The sequence below is a fragment of the Pocillopora verrucosa genome, chromosome 4, assembly GCF_036669915.1.
Source record: "Pocillopora verrucosa isolate sample1 chromosome 4, ASM3666991v2, whole genome shotgun sequence".
In the NCBI taxonomy this organism is placed as follows: Eukaryota; Metazoa; Cnidaria; class Anthozoa; order Scleractinia; family Pocilloporidae; genus Pocillopora; species Pocillopora verrucosa.
Window position 1 is genome coordinate 23,244,470 of NC_089315.1, and position 22,802 is coordinate 23,267,271.

The 22,802-nt window shown below is 37.2% G+C and overlaps 1 protein-coding gene and 1 pseudogene across 1 annotated transcript; both read left to right on the plus strand.

The window, feature by feature from the left end:
• Positions 1-88: 88 nt before the first annotated feature.
• On the plus strand, positions 89-2,724 carry LOC136280390 (uncharacterized; annotated as a pseudogene).
• An 845-nt stretch (positions 2,725-3,569) lies between these two features.
• Positions 3,570-22,038, plus strand: LOC131778708 (choline transporter-like protein 4). Its single transcript, XM_059095134.2, has 28 exons — positions 3,570-3,775; positions 4,936-4,984; positions 5,908-5,981; positions 6,606-6,656; positions 7,201-7,231; positions 7,713-7,812; positions 8,972-9,082; positions 9,389-9,449; positions 10,055-10,172; positions 10,616-10,658; positions 10,771-10,811; positions 11,229-11,279; positions 11,411-11,472; positions 12,359-12,487; positions 13,173-13,272; positions 13,416-13,508; positions 14,008-14,083; positions 14,216-14,283; positions 14,674-14,803; positions 14,980-15,026; positions 15,723-15,817; positions 16,791-16,830; positions 17,047-17,116; positions 17,579-17,652; positions 18,009-18,079; positions 18,795-18,859; positions 19,496-19,580; positions 20,159-22,038. Exons 1-28 carry the CDS (start codon positions 3,682-3,684, stop codon positions 20,266-20,268), a joined length of 2,139 nt encoding a protein of 712 aa, XP_058951117.2. The 5' UTR covers positions 3,570-3,681; the 3' UTR covers positions 20,269-22,038.
• The last annotated feature ends 764 nt before the right edge of the window (positions 22,039-22,802 follow it).

A 22,802-nucleotide genomic window follows, 5' to 3' on the forward strand; every position in this document is an offset into this window, starting at 1 on the left:
TATGAGGGTGATATACCACAGTTATGAATGGGGAAAGAAATGAGAAGATTTTGTGTCGTGTTCAGCAGTGCATTCCCATCCATAAAACATGTTTGAAGAACACCTCCTTCCCCTTCCCGCCTCGCCCATGGGCTTTTCCACTTCTGATCATATGACCCTTTTCATACACATTGGCGGGAAAGAACGGTGCGAGTTACAAACGAACCACGACTATGACGATGACGATGAAGACGTGATGAAAAAAAAATTGAACAATTTTCTACTTGTCCTTTTCGAAACGATGCGAAATCAAGAGTGTTTTCGTTGTCTGACAACGGGAAGCCCGTTATTATCTGGAATTTTACGCCGTTTACAATGTTGTCTATGGAGGTTGGGTCAGATGTCGTTACTGGACATTTTTCCACATTTGCCCATTGGCGGAATTTGCAAGAGAAAATATAATTTTATTCTTAACCCGAAGTTTTTTTTTTATACAATAGAGTCCCGACTGAATAGGACAATCATTAAAGCGCTTGTACAAACAATAGAGTGTTTTTCGTATTCACTATATAAGTATCAATTTTCAAATGAACACCTACTTTGCATGACTTTACATTGTCAGTAAATTTCGTTCAGTTCATTCACTTCGTGAACGTCTTCTGGCCGCTAGCAAAATGCCACGAAAAGGGGCATCGTGGCGCGCTACATAAGAGGGCAGCATTTCAGGAGAGACCATGAGGTGGAAAAAATAACTTGCGCGCGGATGATGAGATGAGAGATTGCCCGGAGGAAATTGCTCGGATAAACAATGAATAATAATAATAATAATAATAATAATAATAATAATAATAATAATAGCAATGATAATGATAATGATAGAGTTTTTAGGCGCATTTAGAAAACTCAATGCGCCTACTTTACTATATAGATAAATAAATTAGTTAAAACCTACAAAATATTTCTTATAACAGTAACATATAAATAAATGAGATAATTAATTAAGAATTGAGTGACATGAACTACACTGGCTACCTGTTGAGTCACGGATTACATTCAAAGTTCTGCTCATCACTTTCAAGGTTATCCATGGACTTTGTCCAGCCTACTTGTCTTCCCTCCTAATACAATACCACCCGCAACGAAGCCTACGCTCATCCTCCAAACTATTTTTTATTGTCCCTACTATGAACTCTGTGACATACGGTTAACGTGCCTTTGCTCTCTCCGCACTTATATAATGGGACAGTCTACCGGATTCTGTTAAAAATAAAATATCTCTTCACCTTTTAAATCTGCCCTCAAAACATTCTTGTTTCAGAAATTTTATTTTTGATTTAATTTACGAGGAACTGTACCTAGCTTTCTCGAAGGGCAGGTTCGATCACAGGCAGCCCAAGCTCCAGCTGTGAGATGATCATCTTGCTCGTGGTGGAATTATAAGAGTTTGTATGGGAATATTCACGACCGCTCTAAGGAATAAAAAAATACGTCAAATTCTCAGTAAAAATACCTCACCTTACTTCCACAGAGTATCTCTTGTTATCTGACCGCTTACTTTGATGAAAAGAACGTATATAAGAAAAGGGCTTTTCTTATGTACGTTGAAGAGTCTTGAAGACCTCGAAATGGGCAACTCGCTAAAATGGGTTCTTTTCATCAAAGTAAGCGGCCAGATAATAAGCGATAGGCTGTGGAAGTAAGGTGAGGTATTTTTATTGAGAATTTGACGTATTTTTTTTATTCCTTGGAGCGGTCATAAATATTCTCATACAAGCTCTTATAATTCCGCTATGACTGTTATTGTGCAAGATGATCCTCTCACAGCTGGAGATTGGGCTGCCTGTGGTTCCGGTAATAAGACGTGCTGCAGTGTTTTGAATTCTTTGAAGTTTATCCAGTTCCTGTTTTAGGAGATCATAAAGGATACTATTACAGTAGTCTAGACGTGATATTACTAGTGCATTAACTAACAGTTTGAGATTTTCCTTGGTGATGTATTTGCGAATGCGACCCATGGACGTGATGGCGTTAGTTGCTTTCTTACACGTCTCGTTTATATAGTATGTCAGTGATAGGCCTTTATCTAAATTAACACAAAGATCACAAACTCTCTCTCAGTTAGTTCAATGATGGTATTGGCAAAAGAGAACTTCTTGATATTAGATATCTTGGTGAACCAGGATGTAAATATTATTACCTCCGTCTTTTTGTGAACTGAGGAAACGGCTACACCACTAAAACCCAAGATCCATGACTGCAAGGTGGCAAGGACATTGGACGGGATGCTGTTTGGAGTGAAACTGGTAAGGCCCCTTCCTGCTGACAGAAACAGACCTGATGTGCTGATCAAGCAAGTAGATTACGCAACCTGGTTTATGAACCATGCCGTAGTGCGCCACTTTGTGTTTGTTAACGAATGCGGCTACAACGTTTGGACGGCCAGAAGTCACGGTAGAGCGCGGTAGGGAGAGAGGGCTTGACTGTGACCATGGCAATATCGCTTATCAGTGGACTTGTGTTTTCCTCAGCAGCTGTCGGTGGAATGAATGCTGCACGTTTCGATAACTTCCTGGCGCAGGTGAGAAGAAATCTGGATCTGGAGGAGGGAGTGATCTTCGTGTTTGACGGAGCGCCGGCCCGCCGAAACCCGGTCATTGCCGCCCCAAACACAGAGCTTAAAATGCCTCCCTCTAAAGTCCTTTCCTCAACATCGTGGAGAAGGCCATAAGCTTACCATTTTCCTAAACCTAGTAAACATTATTATCACGAAATCCCGGCATTGTGTAAGTTATCACTAAAAGAAATGAAGGAATAAGAAAAAATAAACTATTTTAAAGGAAGGAAGGTTAGATATTATCTAAACAAAATCAAAATGTCAAAGGCGTCATGTTACGCCCTTTTGCCTGCGCCAAGTTTGACGAAGCTTGACTTGATGGTCAGTCCATATCAATTACGGATAAGTGAATCTAAACTATCTGTAATGGAAAACGTGTGAATAAGTGATGCCTGCGAGTCAAAGTTTTGAGTTGTTTGGGTTAGAATTTATCTTAATCGTCATGAGCTTTTTTGGAGTTTTTGTACAACTGAATAAGACTTCCACGTTTTTTTCCCCCAGCACATCTCATTGGAAATTGACTCACTTTCCATATTCCCTCTGTTGGAGTTAACCATGAAATTTTTGAGGATAGAAAAAATGTGTAGGAAACCTGTTTAAGTTTTTACCCCCGGAAAAATGCTAAAATTACTTTGGCCTCGGGGTCTCCCATTTCGTGACGAGTATGTGAATTTAGCCGGAGGCAGTTGTGCCTAATTTTTTTCCTCGAAAAGGTTTAAAAAGCTCTCGAAGCGGAATTCATTTGAACAATCAAGCAAGCCCTATAGTAAGATCTCCAAATACAGATTCATCATGTTGCTTGGATCTTTTTCCAACAGCAAACGTTTAAGTTCGTTCGTCATTCCGCTATGTTGCTACTAGCGACGATGTATGTTAGGGATAAACAACAGACATCAAACACCTCCTCACAAAAGACTTCTGCATTAGCACGTGATATGTGTCATCCAATGACGTGAGCGGACTAATTTTACATGAGAGCTCATCTACTTTCCGCTATAGCAGAGTATCACGACGTCATATCTTTTCGTGGTTTATAACGTTGAACTCTCATTTAGCACAGTTTTTGAGCAGCAGTGTCTTTGACGAAGATGGGTTGTTGTGGAAAAAATAGCGACGATGAAAGGACTGATAATGTGGAGATGAAAGGAGGGGATAAGAGAGGCGGAAAAGCTGGCAAGTGGGGTACGTGTGTACAAAGTTTAGCTCTGTAAACAAACGCGATATTAGCTTAACTTTGTAGTTTCATCCGAGGATGTTACTTCTTATTTCGAGGCTAACAATATTCGATTTTAAGGGTTACAGTTGCAGTTGCGATGTGTACTGGAAATTATACTGTATTAAAGAGCGGGCAAACTAAGATGAATACCTAAAAATACCTAAAAAAAAGTGCATCGCGCCTTGCAATTGAATGAGTTAATCGCGGTGGCTCGCAATTAAATTTTAGTCCGTTTTATTGAGATGTCCTAAGGCTAAATTTTACTTAACTACCATTTACAACAATTTTTACAAATCCTTTTAGATGTAATTGACTGGGTAGATGTGTAATTTGCCCTTCTTACGTTCGCGCGTGATCTTCATGTATCACAACGGTGAAATTTGATTGCCCCCTAACAACAACTTCCTTGTTCGGACAGGATCCTCGTAAATGCATCTTTGAAAAATCATTGCAGCTCGAGAGTTAGTCGCAGTTAATGTTAGATCGATTTTCTCATTGAATAGAGATCTGCTTCAGGAACATGTTGATGTTATATGCATGCAAAACTTTGTTATGTGAAATGTATAAGTGAGGTGTGTTGACCGACACGATACAATAATCCTGTTCACACAACATTTCGTGTGCAAAGACAGCAAATAACCTGTTTTGGCCGGTAGGAATATGACGAAGCTATACAAGGCAGTCACAGGCTTGAAGTGTAAGGGGAAATTTGCCACCTGATAGTTTGATGTTCCAATTTTTTGCCAAATTAGGTTTATATTTTACATTTAGTAAACACTGCTCAGCAGTAACAAATGTCTCAGACTTTGAGCTTTAGGGAATGTTGCACTTATAAATTGCCAAGGGAAAAGGAAATGGTGATGATGAAACTGCACAGGCCCAATGGTAAAGTCTGATAGTAAATTGCTAAATAGCTTGAGCTGGGTCCACATTATTTTACAAGTAAACAATTCAGCCAAAAAATTGATCTACCAGACCCATCAGAATTGTTCACTAAGGTGGGGGTGAGTAGTGGTTGTTTACTTCCATTTCAGTAAATAATTTTTAATTATTTACACAAGCTATTTCTTACTTGCCTATGTTTATATCATCACTAAGTTCTTGATAATTTTTTCTCTAACTATAGGAAATCCTAAACCATTTGATCCAACATTTAATGGGCCAATAAAAAACAGGTAAATGTGTACTGGTTCCTAACAGTCTTGCATAATGCTAAGAAAATATCTTGATTACTTCCCTTTGAATAGCTATATAAGTAAATGATACCTTAGCAGATGTATACAGAATTTCAGAACAGCAGTTGTCAGTATCAAATGGAAACAGCTGTTTGTTTGGAGTCTCAGTATGTATAAAGCATAAACAGCATCAATTCATGCGACCTCTTTGAAAATGAGACACAATTAATATAGGTAGTTCTTGCAATATCCGAGGTTTCTATACCAAACTAAGCTACACATATTTCTCATTTAACAAGTGTAAACCATAGGGTAAGTGTCGTACATCTGTGATTTAAATACCACCATAAATGTATTCTGTATTTGACTTTTATAAATGTCATTCAAAACAAGTGTTCAGTGTTTTTTAAAAATGCAGGGTGATGATTATTGCTGGGAATTACTTCTAAACATGGACACAAGAAAGTAGAATTTATCAATATATGGAATGTGGCTGTTCTCTGCAGAAAAAGCCAATCAGGGGAATTAGAAAACTAATCCGCAGACAATATTAATTAGTTTGTGGTTTGGAGGTGTATTTGTGGGTCCTGAACTTTATTGTGATTGGTCACTGCCCAATTGACCTGTCTGGAGAGAATTATAATGTTCATGGTTCTCTGAGAGTTTTAGTTACTGTAGCTATAAAGAAAGAAATGATGTTATCTTGCTCAGGCTGATATAGAAATGCATGCTCTTTTATTGATTTACGTGAGGGGAAAATTTAAGAAAAGAAAGGAGTAAAGTGAATCAAAGGGATTCATTTAGTTGTTCTCTCTGAGAAACATAAATTTAAGTGAAACTTAGGCTATGGTTCAATGGGTTGTTATGTCTGATTTGATATCAAATGGCCCACAATTTTAATGATTATATTTTGGCTTTTTTAGGAGCTGCACTGACTGTGTATGTTGCATTCTCTTTGTTCTTTACATTGTTGGCATGATAGCCCTGGGAATTGTAGGTTAGTGCATCATATTATATTTTCTTAATATATATGTAACTCTAAAGATGACTACTGCTCACAGTATGGAAACTTCAGTCACTGGTACCAACAACAATCCCTCTCAAGACTATACTCATACATACAATCAGACTACAATGTTGCATGAGAGACATGTAGTTTTTGACTGTGTGTGCTTTTACTGTATACTGAAGAGAATGTTTAGTATAAGGTTTATCATACCCTTGAGCAGGCTCTTCCTTTGTTCCAAAAACCCTTTATTTCAAAATGAGGCTAGGTGCAGAATTCTTTCTTTAGAAAATTAGTGTTATTTGCATGACAACACAAAAATAAACTTTACATCAAAGGCTTCACACTTTATTACCCCAAACTTGAAAGCCAAGGCTTTAAGCATCTTGGAAATGACCTCTTGTTAAAATGTACACAAAAGATGTTTGATATAACTTAACAAGGCTACAATGCAAATTAAATATGCTAGTTACTGTGTGAATTGTTCTTAGCTATTGTTGACTTGTTGAGATCTGAAGTCAGATTAAAAGGAGAATATGTACATATATATATACATATGTATTGATATATAAATTTCTGGGTGTTAACAATGTTTGCTGAACATTTTTATTGCAGCATATATAAAAGGTAATCCATACAAGCTGCTGAATTCTGTTGATTCTGATGGTAAGTGGCCACACATGAAATTTATTTTACACTCAGGGGAAATGTTTCGGTATTTGTTTTCTTAGAGATTATATAAACAATTCCTCCTTTAACGGTTTTTTATAGTATTGTATTTGGATATAACCACTGGTTGATGTTAAATTTGTGAGATTACTTTACAGGAAAGCATTTTGTTGTATGGAATGAATTTTAGGTCAAAACATTTTTTTAAACCAGTTTGATTTATATTTTCCTGTTGTTCCATTACATGACAAACAAATTCATTTTTAAAAAAACTGTGAAATAAAACAGAATTTGACTTATTTAATTAACCTGAAATCATTTTCAACTACAATCATGATCAAATTTAATTAGTTGTAAGCTTCCTAACAATTTTCTTTGTATTGCCTTTTTTTTTCATTTTGGAGCAGCATTGATTGTTATTGAATAAAATTGTTTGGAACAAAATAAATTTTTTTCATGGACAGATCAATGCATCATCACTTTTACTCAAGACAAAACATTAAATTTCAATCTGTAATCATTAAAACATGTCTTCTTTTAGGAAATATCTGTGGTTACGATGAGATTGTCAAGTAAGTTCATTATCTTGATATGTATTTTGTACAGGACAACAGGATAATGATTGTTTTACTTAAGACTGGTGGATGTCACTGGCAACTTTTTCTGATACTAGAGCTGAATATTTTGTCCTCTTTTTAGCTTGAATTTAGATGTTCCTGGAAACTTAATTGCACATTTTCCTGCAAAAATACATCTATCACTGTATTGCTCAAAATTTTATATTTTCACATTCACAACTTTATTGATCAGAACGTAGCTTATTGGAAAAAAAAATGTAATTAAAAAAGATTCCAATGAAATTGTGAAATTTGACATTGCAGTAGGTGTGGTCAAAATCCACTATTTTCACCTATTCTCAAAGAGAACTGAGGATCAGGGTGTCAGCTACTATCAACTCACATTTGAACAGTACTGCTTGCTCAAGTAATCACAAATGAGATATGTATGATGCTATCACGATGTTCCTTTTAATATTAACATTTTGCTTTGAAGGGATCGGCCTAAACTGGTTTTCTTTGACTTGACGGAATGTCTTCCTGCAGTCACTCAAGTTGCAACAAATCTCTTTGGGGCATCTTGTCCCACAAAACAGGTGATTATGATGAATAACTTGAAATCCAACTTATATGAGCCCTCCACTCCCTGCTTGGAACTCTTCCCATTTTTTAATCCATCTAAATGGTACCTTTGAGACAAGGTTAAAGGGTATACTATCTTCTTTTGAATAAGTACCTCCCACACCACTTCTCTGACTTGTTGGATTAATACAGTGGTCTAAACACTTAGGGTACGTGGAGAAAAGGACACTTGGGTCATTTAATTTGGAATTGTTCTTTAAAATTTATAATTCATCAGTTGTTGATGCAATCAAATTTAATTAACAATCCTGTGTGCAAATCAATTTCTGGCCATTATAGCCTGATAACCAATCTGCCAAATGTCATGAGCATCTCATTTCTCCATTCAATTTCACCCCTGAATCAAATCAAAGAACACAAGAATAAAGGAAATGATCACCAATGGAGAAGCTCTTGATTGTTAAGCAGATTCTCATGGTCAACATTTTAAAAAATATATGAAGAACATGATAGGGAATATGCATACTAATGTTGGATTATAAAGGGTTAAAATTTCTATGAAATTTTTTCAGACTAGAGAACTTTAGATGAAGAATGGTGAATGACATTTACAAACAGTACTTTTGAGCACATTGCACTGATGATAATCCTAAGGCTAAAAAATTCATTAGTCATTGCACACATATATTTGTGATTTTTGAATTTCTTATGTATAACAGGAAATTGTATGAAGTCAAGTGTACTTTGGTGTTTTGAAAATATTTCAAAATATCTCAAGCTTAAGGCATGATATATGATTTTTTGTTGTGTTCTCAATAAAATCACAAACTTAGGTTACTTTGAACTTTCCATTTTTTTTTTTTTTCAAATTTTATCATGTTTTAGAAACTTATCAAATTTCAGGCAAAGGTGTTGTCGAAATCCTTTATTGCTTTCTGTTACCTACTTCTGCACTCATCATTAATCAATCAGGAACATGATAATTCATTATAACAATATGATACAAATGAATGAAACAAGTTATGAAACAAGTTTTGGGGATGGTGTTACCTGGTTTTCAATAATCAAATCAACTAAGTTGTAATAAGTGATAAATTTAAGAAAATTGCTCATGACCATGTTGCTTTATGTTATTAATTAAAATGTATTTTTTTGCAATTCACCCTGTTCTAGCGCTGTGTGAAGAGTTGCCCTGACAAAAATGCTTTTGCACTCACTGGGAATGTATCAGACCTTGTTTGTGACTATGACATTGATGTCAACAGTTTAAATCCATCTTATCAGGTAATTTCTGTTAGCTTTCAACCTATAAAAATATAAGTAAATTTATCGCTGGATCTAAAATTATAATAAATGTGGCATGAGCATTAAGCTCAGAAAGTACTTTTCATCTGATATTGTCTTATTGTTTGCACCTTTTGGATTGTTCATGAAGTTTAATATTTATTGTATCTTTCACACTTGACTATCTCTAATGATTTTTTAGCAGTGTATTTTGCATTTCTTAAGTAAATTCTCTACTGGTTTTTTGGCCAAGCCCCTTGGGGCATCTCAACACAACTTATCTTGGTGTTGTTCATAACTTAACAGGAGCGCTTAGACTTAGTCAGGAACAAGAAGTGTGCTCCATATATCCTCAAAAGTTCTGATGGTAAGTATATGAAATATAATGTTTGTTAATATTATGACGTAAAGATGAGCTTTACATTGAGACAGAAGCATATAACCTATAGACACTCTTGGTTATGTGCTTCTGAGTGAGGCTAATAAAGGGCCAGTAGAAGAGACTCAATAGGTTGTGTACTCAGACCTTAAGACTTATGTGCTGTGAGTCTGTATTTTTTTATGTTTTTTTTTTTTTTTCATTTATTTGCTTAATTATGGAAGGAAGAAATGCAATAAACAATATTATTGTTACATCAATAATACAAGGAAGGGCAGGAAGTGGGTAGAGCCAATGGAAGATTAAGGCAGTTCTTACAACAATTTTTTTTATATTTTATGTCTTAGGTACCTGACCAATAAAATTTTATAATTTTGGTTTTATTAACTCAATCAGTTTGACAAAACCAAATTATCTTGTATATCAACCTCCCCCCTCCCCCTCCCCCCTCCTTTTGCAATGCAGGACCACTATTTCTTCAGAAACGTATTATTTATTCTATAAAATTTTACTCTTGGAGGACACAAATACCTTTTGTTTTAACATAATTGAAAATAGCTTTAAAATATCTATGCATTTGCTTTGTTTAACAGTCCTGAACCGTTGCATACCAACACTAGTTGGAGATGCATTAACAACCAGTTTAGGAGATCAGCTGCAATCAGCAGATGGATCAAATGTCACTACTGAAGAAGTAAAAGAAGGATCTCTGTAAGTAAACACTGAAGCATCCAGTTTGCAACAGACTTAAGAATAAGCTACAAATCTCAAAGGGGATTTATTTTTAAAAAATATTTGCTATTTCCATCTAGTATCAGAGTTTTTGTATTTAACTTATGCCTCATCCTGTAAACCATACAAGTGACCAGCATTTAATTTCTCCTTACAGTAATATTACTGAATCATTCACTAAGATTATAAGAACAAAGGAAGTGATTGCTAACCAATCAAGTTTTGATTGTTAAAGAAATTCTCCTTGTCTGTACCAAAGGAAATGTATAGAGAACAGTATGGAGAATATGAATACTGATGTAAGGGTGTAAAGGGCTAATACAAGTGTTTCATTGGCTCACCATCACAAAACAATATTAATTAGGAAATAATCATGCAACTGCAGGTTTGAAACTTACTAATCTTTGGTTTACCTTCTTTAGAGCTGTTCAGGCATTGCTGAACCTGCAGAACCTCGGTCAGAAGGTAGGAATAATTTAAACTTAAGATAATACTTCTCAGCCTTCTGTTATCTGCACCTGTGCTTAGATACATTAACATCAAAGTAACAATTTTTGCTTTTTAATGTTTGCGGTAGATCATACAAGATGTGCAGGAATCCTGGTACTGGATTCTGGCGTAAGTACAGTGACAAAACATTACAGCTAGATATTTTTTTGGTTTCTTGGTTGGCTAGTAATAAATTTTGGATGGACGCTTTGCAAGGTTGTCAATTGATATATCCAGTTGTATACTCAATGTTCCTTTTTACAAACCTCATTCTTCATAGGCACTACAACTGCTTTTCTGTTCTCTTTGTATAAATTAGTAGCTATCTATTAGTTGAAGAGTAATGCCTGAAATGAAAGATACATTTCCTTTGTGAATTTTGATTGGCTGTGAAAAAACTCATGTTAAGTATGTAAAACCACCAGTCGTTCCTTGTTTTGTGTGTATGATGTACAGGTAGTGTTGCATTAAGGTAGTAGAGCAAGTTTGGGCTTACAATCTTGGTGAGATTGAATGCATAACTGACTGAGTGTCTTGTTTAAACAGCGCCATGGGAATTGCAATGGTGGCTTCTTTCTTGTATATTATTGTCATGAGGTAAGACTGCAGATATTTGATTTGTTTTTTGGGGAATCATAATGTGATAATTATGGCTCTTTTTTAAAGTGCAACAGAGTAAAACAAAAACCCACCTATTAAACTTCATATCGGTGGGATTTCATTTTCAGGTGGATTGCTGGACTTGTGGTGTGGGTGACCATCTATGCTGTTTTGACTGCACTTGGCTTCTGTAAGTGTGAAATTTAATGTTTAACTTAATACAGTCCAAAGCTAATAATGTGCTAGTAGAGTGGACTTCAGAAAAAAAGTCACTCCAGCCACCACTTGCTTGAAGCCTATTTTTCTCTTCTGTTATTGAATTGTTCTGGGAAATTGTTTGGTAAGTAAATGAAAACTTCCATAGGAGAACATATGGGAACTAGTTCCTGCTTTTGAGAGAATTCTGTTTACCTGCCATTTTTCAGCCATTCTGTTGAGTTGGGCAGCTGTTTGAGCTGTTTTAGAAGCTGTTCCTCATCGATTCAAATAGGTTCTGACATCTGTTGGGGAAATATTGCATCATTTGAACAGGTTTAGGAGCTTCTAAAGCAGTTTTGGCTTCCTCCACCCAGTAAAATTTGTGAAGATCTTTTTTCCACAGCTGAGGGCTGGGATTACTGTGGTAGAGACAAGGCTATAGTCTTTTGTTGTTAGTATTTTATTGATGACAAGTCAAGGACAATTTTAGAGGACGTTTAAGAAAAACAACATAGTGAAATCCCATCATCTTTTTAAAGGAGGGTTTTAGAATAGTCACGGTCTTGAGTGACAAACTCTTCAATCTTGCAGAAAATAAATTACAATTTTCTATACAGGCTTACGAAATTGCAATAAAATTAATTTTAATTTGGCTGCAGCCCAAAAATTAAGTGCCTTGTTACTGGAAAATGTTTGATACAATTAATGATGTGAATTATTTTTATTCAGATGATATGGGTGGAGTGCGTGTAAATCCACTTTTTAATATTTAGCAGCACCTTAAAGACTGAGAAGAGCTCTTTATGGATAGTCACAACAGGTGGTAATCAACACACTGAAATTCATGCAATATATATATATATTTTTTTAACATTTAGCTGTTTATTATTCATGGACAAAGTACAAAGAACTGTCATCCAACTCTGGTAACACCACAATCACTGTTCTGAGTGTGTCCACTGGTCTTGATTCATATGCTAACAGTGAAAAAACTTGGTACTGGCTGAGTAAGTAAAAACACTTATTTTATGCATACAATGCTGTAGCTCTTCCCTCCTACCAATGTCCAAGATGCAAAATTAAATTTTTAATGCATTTAATCGCACTTATGGCAAAATTCTAGTCTCAAATATTCAATTTTGGATTGTATTGTTAGCCGACTTGTCATATAGACTAATAGTCATAGACTGTGCTGTCTTTCTCTTGGGCACTGATGGCCTTGGGGAGGCACTAGTACTAATGGTGGGTAGGAGTGTGTGGCAAACCTCTCAAAATGGTTACCTTATTTTAGACTATAACACAGTGTACCAGTTTGCAATTTTTCCATCCTATTCAAGGTCTGACAAAAATCCAACAATCTATTTGAGGCAATCCTTAAATTAATACATGTAACTACTTATGTTTCACTCATGATGAGTGACAATGCCTTTGATGTTGAATATATTTTGGTTGTGGCATTGCTTGAAATCAGTTTGTGCACACTTTTGACATTTTTAATTTGTTACCATATTCTGAAACAGGGTAACTTTAAAATTAAAATTTGGCAAAAAAATTTAAACCAAAGCAGAAAAAAGAGAAGGTTTAGTAAAAGCTTAGGAAGATATCTGTGGCACTGCATGTGTAAAATCATCATAATGAAAACGTCTGTCTATAATATGCAGATGAAGTGACAGTCATTTCCTTGTGTTGCAGCTATTATTCTTGGGGTTATCCTTGGAATTCTGGTGTTGATTCTGCTGGCTTTATACAAGAGGATTTCTATTGCAATTCAGATCATCAAAGAGGGAAGCAGGTATGATGACTGCACCCACATTCTTCCTTGAATGTCACAACATTGCGTTGTTGTTAATGCAATCTATGTTTTCATGCATTTAATGTGAATTGTATGTATGTTTTCATTTTCATTTCAAAATGTCATTTCCTTTGCTCGTGTAGGGCTGTATCTGCCATGCCATTTAGTCTGTTTTTCCCTGTTGTTCCTTGGCTGCTCCAGATCATACTGTTTGGATGGTTTGTTGGTGTCTTAGCGTATCCTTTGACTTTTGAAATGTTGTTTAACTTTAACATAGGCGGTTACTAGTTAACAACTGCAAGGCTGGATGTGTTGTGGGTTTGGGGGGTGTGATTGGATGTTTGGGTGGGGTTCATTTGGGTGATAAAATTATACACCCTTTTTAGACTCCAGACTCCTAAAACCACGCCCTCAGTGGTGAGCTGGGGGCTGGTTATCCCAGGGGCTGTCATGTGCACAGTGACCAACCCCTGCCCCCAAATTTTTAAGTCGATGCACCATCCCTCTTTTTCTCCACATTTCTACCCATGCTGTGATTTTCACCATCATCACAGACACAAACACGGTCCCAGTTATAGCAGACCATTTTGTTTCACTTTTCACTTGATTTCCTCACAATACAGTCCTCTGTTCTCAACATCAAGTGTTGCCGAGCTTGCATTATCTCTCATTGTAACAGAAGATCGAATTTTTGTTCATACCAACTGTCTTAATTGACCTCCTTAACAATTAAAGCTTCCTTGTCACAGCTGGTGATCCACAGTACCAAGTTGTGTCCAACGACACTCAAAATGGACAAGTGTGTACTCAGGTGGAGATATTTGAATGCTTTTGGGTTTCCTTCGCTTGAATTCCCCAAAACTCCTTTGATTTCTCCAAAACTTCTTTTTTGATGAGTTGGGATCATGCTTTTCTTGTCTAATTCTCTGTCGATCATTTCTAGGAAATAAAAGATGCAATAGGATCTGCCAGCAACTATACATGCAATTTTGTGGACTTTGCAAACGATGAGTGAGTAACAAAGTCTTGACTTCCTCGAAACGGAGTGCCATGATTATTTAACAATGAACATTTCCATAGCTGGTGAACACATCTTTCTACTTCTCTGTGGCCCTGACATACATACTTGAACTAGTTTCACTCTGGCGAAGGATTAACGCTCGAAACTTCAGCTATAGAAACTCTTTACGGTGACCGATTTACATTGGATAAAGTGGATAAAACCAAACTTATTAGACTAGGCCAACGGCACACGGGAATAAATGTAAAGGTGCTAGTCAATTGTAAAAGCAACTTGTTATTTTACTGGTCAAATTGAAAAGATTGGTCCTCCACCGGCCAGATCATTCACTTAGATACTAGAGCTGTTAAGAATCTTTCTTTTTCATCTATCTGTTCCAGCCATTTGTTCCGCATGCAAGTCTACCATCTGTTTGGCTGGTTCTGGCTCATGAATTTCATCATTGCCCTAGGCCAGTGTGCACTGGCAGGTGCATTTGCCTCCTATTACTGGGCTTGGGACAAGAAGACGGTGAGTGTTCACAAAAAGTTGTTTTTTGTTTTTTCTCAGCAAAATTACGTGAATCTGCAGTTGATTCTTTGTGTTTTTGTAATTTATTTTTTGGCTTTTTTCACTACTTGAACGCTTTATTTCATGACTGGGTAATGTACTGCCAAACTAATTTTGTTGATCAATCTGTATCGCAGGACATACCAAAATTTGCAGTGACAGCATCATTCTTCCGAACTCTAAGGTAGGATATTTTACATGAAATTGTTGTAGAACTTTATCTCTTAGTCATGTTTTGTGTAAACTACCCAGGTAACTTCGTAACGCTGATATTTCGTTTATTTCGCTTTGACTGCAATTTGTCATTGTAAATGCAACCTTTTAGTGCTTTACTTTCGTCGCACTGTGATCGGTTATTGTGAACTCCACCAATCTACTCCTTTTGTGTTCTTCAACGGCTCTGTCTTATACCGCTCAACGTCTCTGCCGGCCTCTTCGTAAGATATTCAGTGTAATCATAACAGTTAAGAGTTTATCAGAGCGCCATGCGATTGGGTTTGGTTTTTAATCTGAAAGTGGTGCGAGTTTTCTGGAACAATTTCTCATCGAAGTAAAGCAAAGCCAAATTAACTCCGGGTTACTTTCGACCCTGAATTGAAAATTGTCCAAATACTACTCGCTGATAATTCCCTCTGTCAGCTGCACCTCCACGTAATGGCCCTTTGTCCACCGCTGTTTCCGTGTCTAATTGGATATGGAAGGGAAAAAACCCTGGGATCTAAGACGAGAACAAATAACAAACTAAACCCACATGTGACGCCAGGTTCAGGGCTCGAACCCAGGTCATAGCGAGTTGGTGAAGTGATAGAGCAATCAAATTTACCACTACTCTCTCTCTCTCTCTCTCTCTCTCTCTCTCTCTCTCTCTCTCTCTCTGAAGGTACCATACTGGTTCACTGGCCTTCGGGTCTCTTATCATTGCCATCGTTCAGTTGATCCGAGCAGCACTGGAGTACATCGATCACAAGCTCAGAGGTAACGTCTGTATGTTGTATATCCCCGGGTTTTACGGTCATTTCGCCCCTAGTCACATCGCTTTAACTAAAAGTCAGTTCGCTCCATAATCGAAGTTAGGTCACTCCATGTTACAAGTCAAGTGTATATGTGCTTACAAGATTGTACTTGCCTAACTGATGTTATACGATCTTGACGACATGTTTGTAATTGTTCGTTTCATTGGCTCTAATCTCTCTCTGTCCCCCATGCCATGCCTATGTTGTTGGAACGCTCAAAATGCGCTCGAACTTCAAGAGGTGTTTATATGCTTACAAGATTGTATGTTATAGTCGTCCGATTTATTAATACGATCTTGATGCACTCAAAATGCACTCGAATTTCAAGCGTATATATGCTTACAAGATTGTGCGTTATAGTCGTCCGATTTATAAATACGATCTTGACGCCATGCCGATGTTCTTGATGCGCTCGTTGATCGATTGTCGATTGAATTTCAAAAACTTTAACGAACGGTCCGCTAAGCGGTTGCTGAAAGCCTACTCTTACCTGAATATACCGAGGGACTAGGCTGATAAACCATCACAAACAAAAAACAAACGGCTCCTTTAGGAGCCACCAAATGATCAACAATCGAACGAAATGATTTTCGTGTTACCAAGTGTAAGCGAACGCGATTAAGAGCTGCATTAGTTAATAAATCTGAACTGACATAAGTTCAAAATCAGTCCAACCCCAACATCAAACAAAAAGTTCATGACAATATTTCACTAATTTCTTACATGGAGCGAAGTAACTTTTGTATGGAGCGAAGTAACTGTTGTATGGAGCGAAGTGACTTCGATTATGCAGCGAACTGCCTTTTGTTTGGAGCAAAGTGACTTGGGGCGAAATAACCATGGGGCGTAATGACCAGATACCATCCCTGGGTAAGAACCATCGTGTTTTTATTTGTGAGTGTTCGGTGACTGATTGCTTCTTTTGTCTTTCTTAGGGCCTGGAGAGCAAAGTGAAATTACTAAGTACATCATAAAGTAAGTTGCTAACAGTTTTCTCTGCTAAATTCTCTCTGAATTCTTTCCTGTTTTTTTAAGGCTTCGTGAACTTTTCAACCCTAGTGAATTCTATCCCGTTGCGTCGTTGTAACAACTAGATGAATTTCAGCTATTTGAAAAGATTGTTAGAGGTTGCCTTTTTATAAATATTTTGAGGAAATTATGAGTAACTTGAATTTTTTCTTTAACTTCTAGGTGCCTTAAATGCTGCTTTTGGTGTTTGGAGAAGTTCCTGAAATTTCTCAACAAGAATGCCTACATTATGGTTTGTAAACTATTTAATAGAGTCATTTAGTTAGTTAACGTTTTCCCCTCGTATTTTCATATTTTCCCCTCTTTGTTATGGTTGATCCTGCCTCCTCTTAATTTTTTAATCAAATGTACTTGGCAGAGATGTTATTCGCAAATCTTGCGAAGAAAAGTGAACAACTTAAATCTTTTTACCTCCCAAGGTCGAATTAGTTATTCTCCGTACTGTCTGTTATACAGTTTTTATGATGTTAGTTTAGAGAATTCGGTATTAGATCAACTAATGATTCCCAGATTGATATTTTTCTTTATTCTCATCACTTGTCTGCTTGATATTGTATCGATATTGTAAGGAGAAATTCTGTCTTGGTCACTCAGGGGGGTGGAGATTTATTCTCGAATGTGTTCCTCTGCTTGTGTACCCATAAACAACAGAAAGATTAAAGCTTGGACTAATTTGCCAACTCGTTTGATTCAGATTGCAGTACACGGCAAGAATTTTTGCGTCTCAGCAAAAGATGCTTTTTTCCTCCTGATGAGGAATATTTTGAGGTAAGGGCATCTTGGTGAAAAGCTTAATTATGTCGGGAAAGAATTCTCATGGTCAAATGAACCGAGTTGTGTAGGAGATCTTCAGAATAACAAGTTGTTATTTGCATAAGTTTCCGCTATCGACAATTTCACGGGGGTATCTTAGTCACAGTTGATTTGAGGATGCAACTGTTTAATAACAATTTTAATTTTCTCTGGTACAGAGACACGAGGGCGTAACTTTGTACATATTTGCAACAGCGAGGCGGTATACTCCAAACCAAGTATCGATAATAATGTGGAGAGAATTACAGAGATTTTGTGCCGGGAAGAAACTGATACCTGCTTTGGTGTTAATCATTTCTGTTCATTTGCAGAGTCGCCGTATTGGACAAAGTAACGGACTTTGTTCTGTTTCTTGGTCAGTTGACTATTGCTGCAGGCCTAGGTGAGTCTGTCTCCTTTCTGTTACAGCCTTAACTCCTACGAATGACCAAGAGAGAATTTCTCCTAACCAAATCAATGCAATATCAAACAGAAAAGTTATGACAGTAAAGAAAAATATCCATTGGGGGATTAGTAGTTGATTGAATACCAAATTCTCAGAACTAACATCATAAGAATTGCATGACAGACAGTAAGGAGAATTACTAATGAGATCTTGGGAATGAAAGGGTTAAAATAACTTGGAGGTTGATGTGTTGTTTGTAGTTCTCTACCTATGCTTTAGCCTAACACTTAATGAAAATGTACAAACCGTTTAGCCCTAATTTACAATTTTTGAATAAGGTAGATCAAAATCAAGTTGACCCCCACTCCTGGTTTAGTTCCACTAGTTTTTTCCACTGAACCGGCTCTTAATTTCAATCGTAAAAAATGTAGCTGAATGTACCTTATTAAAATTTAAGTTGTATGTGGGAACAGCAATTCGTTACTTTTCATCCTTTCCGCGAGAACCACGCCTGGTTAAACTCGTTTCAAAATGGTGTATGTTCATAGGCTGTCAAGGAGAGTTTATAACAGGAAATCGTTCACTTAACTACTTGTCATGTATAGAAACGAAGGAGTCAATTTATTTTCTATCGTTTTCAAGTAGTTTTAATCATTAGCCATTCCGTCGTTGTATTTTTATTTATTATAGTTATCTGTTTATCCTTACACAGGTATTGGGAGCTTCTATTGGTTCGAACGACAAGAAAACCTCAACTATTACTTGGCCCCTGTCATTGTAAGTATTCTGTATTATTTTTTATAAAGAAGTACAACTGTTTATGTCTCCAAGATGACATAAATTATATGCCAACTTTCTAAGTTTCTTGACAACGATATAAGCAAACCGCTAACAAGTTTTTCGTGTCGGGGTTATGCAAATGAAGTGACCATGGGAGAGCTTTCCTTTCATTGATTACTGGAACTGATGGACAGGTTGACGGACACACGGGCAGACAGGTAGAAAAACAAACACAGACAGGTTGACGGGCAGAAAGGTAGAAAGACAGACAAACAGACAGTTAGAGGGGCAGACAGGTAGAAACTGGCTAGAAAGACAGACAAGCAGACAGTTAGAGGGGCAGACAGGTAGAAAGACAGACAGACGGACGGACGGACAGACAGGTAGAAAGACAGACAAGCAGACAGTTAGAGGGGCAGACAGGTAGAAAGGTAGGAAGACAGACAGACGGACGGACGGACGGACAGACAGACAGACAAACAGACAGACAGACAGACGGATAGACGGGCAGATAGACAGATCGGTAGGAAGACAGACATGATACATGTTTGATCATTGATTCACCAAGGAATGAATGGGCCCGCCTCAAGGTTTGCATGTGTCCTCTTATTCTCCTGTATTGTGTTTTTCAAGATCATCGTTGTTGGCGCCTACATGATAGCATCAGCTTTCTTCAGTGTCTACAACATGGCTATTGATACGGTCTTCCTTTCATTCTGTAAGTTTGTTTTTTTTTTCGTAGTCGCGTTTGTAATGGGTTATTAGGTATGACAAGTCTTGTTAGAAAAAGCGGCACAGATTATAACAACGTTGCCGAAAATACCCCATGACTGTTTACCGAAATTGGGTATAAAGCGAGACGAGTTTCGTTTAACTTGTGTTTGTGCCCATTTTTTTAATTCCGTGTTTTGAGCGCTACATATCATACCTGGAAGATTTTGCCCTTTTTTCTCAACCAAAACTCATTGGTGGTGCAAAACATGTTCCCTTATTTGCAGGTAATGTTGTTCGAAGTAAATTAATATTTTTCCAGTTTTAGCTTTAACCGTTATTGACACTGTTCACAAAAATCAACATTTTTGTTAATCGGAATTGCTTAGACATGAATAGAATATTAGTAATGAATATTAGATCACTTTTTTCCGAAAGAAGCCACTAGCAAACTTTCAGCCGCAAGAGTGTGATGTATACCTTATGCGTGAGATCATTCGCTCATTCGCTCCTTTGCTCGCTCGCTTGCTCGCTTGCTCGCTCTTATATCTATTAAGTTTCTCGTTTTATTCTTGTTATATACAGTGGAGGATTCTGAGCGAAATGACGGCTCCCCGGAAAAGCCATACTACATGAGCAAGTCCCTGAGGAAGATAATTGGAAAGAAAAACAAGAAAAATTCAGACAGCGAATGAAATGGCTGCGGCCGGATCATCAGCGGTTAAACTTCAGATATGCCGCTGCTAAATTGACTATTACCATTTGCAATAGGTTCACTTGATTGGATGAGCAGTATTTATAGCCGAAATTTTATAGACCGATTGAAGGGAAAGACAGAGGTGACTACACTAACGAGATTCGACATTCGTTTTTAGTTATTTCTCTAAACTATTTTTCATAGCTAGTTTAATACTGAAAACCCTCTCTGTGGTGCGAGATGTTTCAAATAGAAGAGCCCGCGAGAATACTTCTACTTTTATTTAATGGGAAGTGAGGCTGTTTTTCGCCTTAGTGATTGGGAAGAGTAAAGCAGATTTGTACAAGGATAAACAGACAATTTTGACACAAACATTTTACTTAATATAATTTAATATTTTCACTTCTAAGTGCGGTAGAATCCATTTGGACAATATATTATTGCTTCTCTCTTCCAAGTATTTTGGTCAAGTAGGGTTACAGATTATCGCTGGACGAAATCTTTGTACATACAAGGCTCTCGTCGTGGAATTTGAATTTGTGTAAAGCACGTTTCAATGTATTTTGTAGCATAGCTAGTAAATTTATCTAATCAAATTCAATTGCGCGAGCTTGCTTCATATTCGTATATTCATATGCACGCTCATGACGTCAGCAAACAAATCCCTCGGGGAAAAAATTTTTCTTCGGGTTGAAAATGTTATAAAACAATTGGTTCATACGTCAGCTGTACGTTCATCGAGATATGAAGCACTTGGGAAGTTTGGAGAGCACTCAAGAAGCAAGAGTTGCTCTCAGCTACGCCTCGAGCATTTCTTACGCATCTTTCGTGCTCTCCAAACTTCCCGCGTGCTTCGTATCTCGATGAACGCACGCTGACATATGAACCAATTGTTAAGTATCATTGTTAAACATAGACCAGGCCTGAATACAGACAGTGTGTAAATAGAGAACTTTATAAACTATGTTTAGGTTGCAAATCGAGGTTTTTTCCACTTGCATTAGAGATGGAAAATTTCGGTCATCAAACGTGCTGGGAAAACGTCGCAGAAAAGCAACAAGGCTTCAAGGTCGTTTTCTTACACGTTTTGCTTTCCGTGTGTGTTGTGCGTGATTTTCGTTTCGCTATTCGTTGACCAAAGCCTCAGGACCCTAACGACCGTTAAAGCTGGCTAAGAGTCCCAAAAGGTTGGATGTTAAAGTAATAAGCTTTGCACCAAATGTTTGATTTAATTTTCATGTGTTAGAGTATTGTCCAGTAGAAGGAAGTTTGCTTGCACGTAGAAGGTTTAATATTTATTTAACGTATTAGATCGATTGTTGAGTAACTTGTGGGTGAAGCCTCCCCCAGAACAGGGTTGTTTTGTGCATATAAATTATTTACTAGCAACCTGTACAAGCATTTGTTACTCTTTCCTTTTTGAGAGTCATTTATGCTGTACAGACAAGACAGTATAAGACTGGCTATTTTCTGCTGGGTATAGGCGCCATATTTGGTCATTAAATCCTTGCGCAAATGCTTGCAGAATATTCGCAATTCCAGTCAACAAACGCTTCATATGATATATAACTTGGCAAGCACTTTCGCAGAGCGTATATTCAATGTTTTTTTTGTTTTTTCTTTTTTTTTTCCGACTAAATAAGACGCTGCTTTCCCGTACTTTCCATGACTTTACAGGTCAATACAATGGAATCTTGTATTGTAAGTTGTTTAACCAAGAGATGGTTTGGAGTGTTAATAAAGAGCTTGCGTGGTGTTATTATCTATAGATTATCGTTTCAGATCACGATAACGTAGAATTTTGTGTTGTAGTTGACTCTTAGACTGTCCACAAGTAATTTTTTACTGTACACGCGTGTTCCGTGGAACTTTCTTTTCCTAGTCACGAATACAGTTTTTCCAGTTGTTAAGTAAGATTTCCCCAAACGGTAATCTTTTACAGACCCTGTGAGCTGAAATTGTTATTTCCTTCAAACAATGTAATCGCACCACAAGGAAAAGAAGAATGGAATGCATTGAGAGAGGATTGAGTCACTCATTATGGAGTCTTGTGGGGTGTGTTTTCTTCGTTTTGTTATCATTTTTTCATAAGGTAGCAATCTGTTCCCTTCGGATCGTATTCTTGTTTACCTCTCTTCGAAGGAAGTAATAGCAACTAAAGTTAGAACGGGTTAATTTAGTATTATAAACTGGGTTGATAACGTAAATTGGCCACCGTTTAGAGTTTAGAAGCTAATGTCTCGAGTGTTAGTCCTTCGTCAGGGCGCTTTAAAGTTAGAACGGTTGAGACCTTCCCAAGCCCCAAGCCCCAAGCCCCAAGCCCCAAGCCCCAAGCCCCAAGCCCCAAGCCCCAAGCCCCAAGCCCCAAGCCCCAAGCCCCAAGCCCCAAGCCCCAAGCCCCAAGCCCCAAGCCCCAACCATCACAGTTACTTAATTTATAGCCAGTAAAAGGAAAAAGAAAAAAAAAAAAAGGAAAAATTCTTCATCGAAATTTGTGACAGGTTACTGAAAATGACGTTATAAATAAGGACA